The following is a 2,500-nucleotide window of genomic DNA, read 5'->3' as shown; positions in this document are numbered from 1 at the left end:
TTATAAATGACATCCCAGGTTTTGAGACGTTTTGACACGATGTGGGTCATTTCTATTGGCCAGAACTTGAAAAAAACGAATTTTATGGCCAAACATTTTTTTACCTGTTTTTTTTTTCAACCAGAGAATGGCATGATTATAGTGCATCACTGTGGTTTATAATGTAAAAAATGGATGATTTCTCATTTCGGTGATTTGGCCTTAAAAAATGAATACCTGTCTTATTCCCCCAGAGAATGGCATAATAATAATGCATCACTGTGGTTCATAATATAAAAAAAAAAACAGATATTTTCTCATTTCAGTGATTTGGCTAAAAAAATGTATACTTGTCATTTTTTCCCGGCAGAATGGCATGATAATAGTGCACCACTGTGGTTCATAGTGTAAACAACCAATGATTTCTCATTTCAGTGATTTGGCTAAAAAAAAATGTATACCTGTCTTTTTCTTTCCCGGAGAATGGCACGATAGTAAATAGTGCATCATTGTGGTTCATAACGTAAACAAACGATGATTTCTCATTTCAGTGATTGAATTGGGTCAGCTGCTTGCACTACAATTCAGTGGAGATTATAGGATTTGATATAGGGAATGAGATTAGCGGAAGAGTAGCGTCCCTTGATTGGACGTCACCCATAGTCCGTGACGTCACCGGCGGAAAAGTTATTAGAGAGAGAGCGTCATCTTGGTTGTGCGCATGCGTCTCTCGTCCTCGCCAAAATTGACGACTTCAGAGGTTTGCAGACCTGCTTAGTAATACGAAATATTCGTAGAAATACGAATTTTTAGCTCCAGCTACAGAACGGCATAGGTCTCTTTGACTCAATAAATCTTGTTGAAAAGGAAAGTTTAATTCCTTAAAACGTATATTCAGAACTAAGGGTTATTTTTGGATCATGCTGACGGCATATTGTTTATTTCTAAAGCTATTTAAATTGGATTTTTCTTATTTTTCCCCTTGGAAACTACGATTTAAAAAAATTTCAAGTAGGCAGCTCTGGGTTTGATCTGCCGACCATCGATATATTATGTATTTATCTATTTATTTATTTCTAAAATATTTCAAGTATATTTATGATCAACTTCTACAATATTGTTTCGAGCATTCGCTCTTCTCATCAGGAAGTGAAAGTGAAAGTAGATTATTGTGTTTATCGTACTTTTTAGGATTCGCGGTTATGGTGGTTCGTAATTACATAAAAGGTGTTTGTTTCTATGTCTGTATGAAGATGTTAGTTCGTTTCTTCTGTTGAGATGTTGCTATGTTCGGTCTTGTGATATTTATTTATTTATTTTTTTATTTATCTTTTTGTTTTTAAGCATTTTGAAGCTTTATCATTTTGAACGCTGACACTCAAATACACACAAAAAAAACATGAACTGTAAGAGAATTCAGCCGGTTAATTTCTTATTCTCCACATTTTTAATATTCGTGATAAATAGTTATGTTGATACGAAAAGTGTTTCAATAAAACTGAAGGATACGTTTGACCATTGGACCACCACGAGAAATGATGACGTCACAAAAGATATGGATTACGTCACGGCGAAGATTTCTAGCGGGATGATTCGAGGCGTGAGGACAAAGGTGAATTCTCTGATTTCTTTGGATACGTTCCTGGGAGTTCCTTTTGCAGCTCCACCCACGGGTATGCTAAACTTAAACTTGAGCTTTTATATAGCGCAATATTCACTAAATTATGTTCTCAAAGCGCTTTACAAAGGGTCCCTGACCAATGGCATCACGTAACATGTAGAACGAGTCATGACCGCTGGCAGGCGATATTACAATCATTATTATTATTATTATTATTATTATTATTATATTATTATTTTATTATTATTTATTATTATTTTATTATTATTATTATTATTATTTATTTATTATACATATTTATATATCAACCATCATCATCATCAGATATATATCATATTAGTAGTAGTAGTAGTAGTAGTAGTAGTAGTAGTAAGTAGTGTAGTAGTAGTAGTAGTAGTTAGTAGTAGTAGTATGTAGTAGTAGTAGTAGTAGTAGTAGTAGTAGTATAGTAGTTAGTAGTAGAGTAGTAGTGTAGTTAGTGTAGTAGTAGTAGTAGTAGTGTAGTAGTAGTAGTAGTAGTAGAGTAGTAGTAGTGTAGTAGTAGTAGTAGTAGTAAGTAGTAGTTAGTAGTAGTAGTAGTAGTAGTAGTAGTAGTAGTAGTTAGTAGTAGTAGTAGTAGTATGTAGTAGTAGTAGTAGTAGTAGTAGTAGTAGTAGTATTAGTAGTAGTAGTAGTTATTGTAGTAGTAGTAGTAGTATAGTAGTAGTAGTATAGTTAGTTAGTAGTATAGTTAGTTAGTAGTAGTATCATTATTAGCATTATTATTATTATCATTATTACTATTATTATCATCACCATCATTATCATCACCAACAATGTTGTTATCATTATCAACATCATCATCATCAACATCAACATCCTCATCATCATCATTACCTCCCTCACCAGGTGAAAACCGAT

At 33.1% G+C, this 2,500-nt stretch overlaps 1 protein-coding gene across 2 annotated transcripts in view; it reads left to right on the top strand.

Annotated features, from left to right (window-relative positions):
• Nucleotides 1–2,500, top strand: part of LOC144955960 (pyrethroid hydrolase Ces2e-like) — an 8,838-nt gene that overhangs the window by 666 nt on the left and 5,672 nt on the right. The window contains exons 1-3 of one of the 2 annotated variants that reach the window (XM_078886223.1): nucleotides 1–739; nucleotides 1,324–1,652; nucleotides 2,489–2,500. The exon at nucleotides 1–739 is cut by the window's left edge and continues 666 nt beyond it; the exon at nucleotides 2,489–2,500 is cut by the window's right edge and continues 151 nt beyond it. In XM_078886223.1, the coding sequence (XP_078742349.1) occupies nucleotides 1,379–1,652; nucleotides 2,489–2,500 (286 nt within the window). In that variant the 5' untranslated portion in view covers nucleotides 1–739; nucleotides 1,324–1,378. The remainder of the gene's footprint in view (nucleotides 740–1,323; nucleotides 1,653–2,488) is intronic. The other variant, XM_078886222.1, reaches the window with a different exon arrangement.

This window comes from Berghia stephanieae, chromosome 10, assembly GCF_034508935.2.
Source record: "Berghia stephanieae isolate SIO BIC M18660-M18661 chromosome 10, UCSD_Bste_1.3, whole genome shotgun sequence".
NCBI classification, from domain to species: Eukaryota; Metazoa; Mollusca; class Gastropoda; order Nudibranchia; family Aeolidiidae; genus Berghia; species Berghia stephanieae.
The sequence above is the reverse complement of the archived record's forward strand: the minus strand, read 5'-3'. Positions and strand labels throughout refer to the sequence as shown.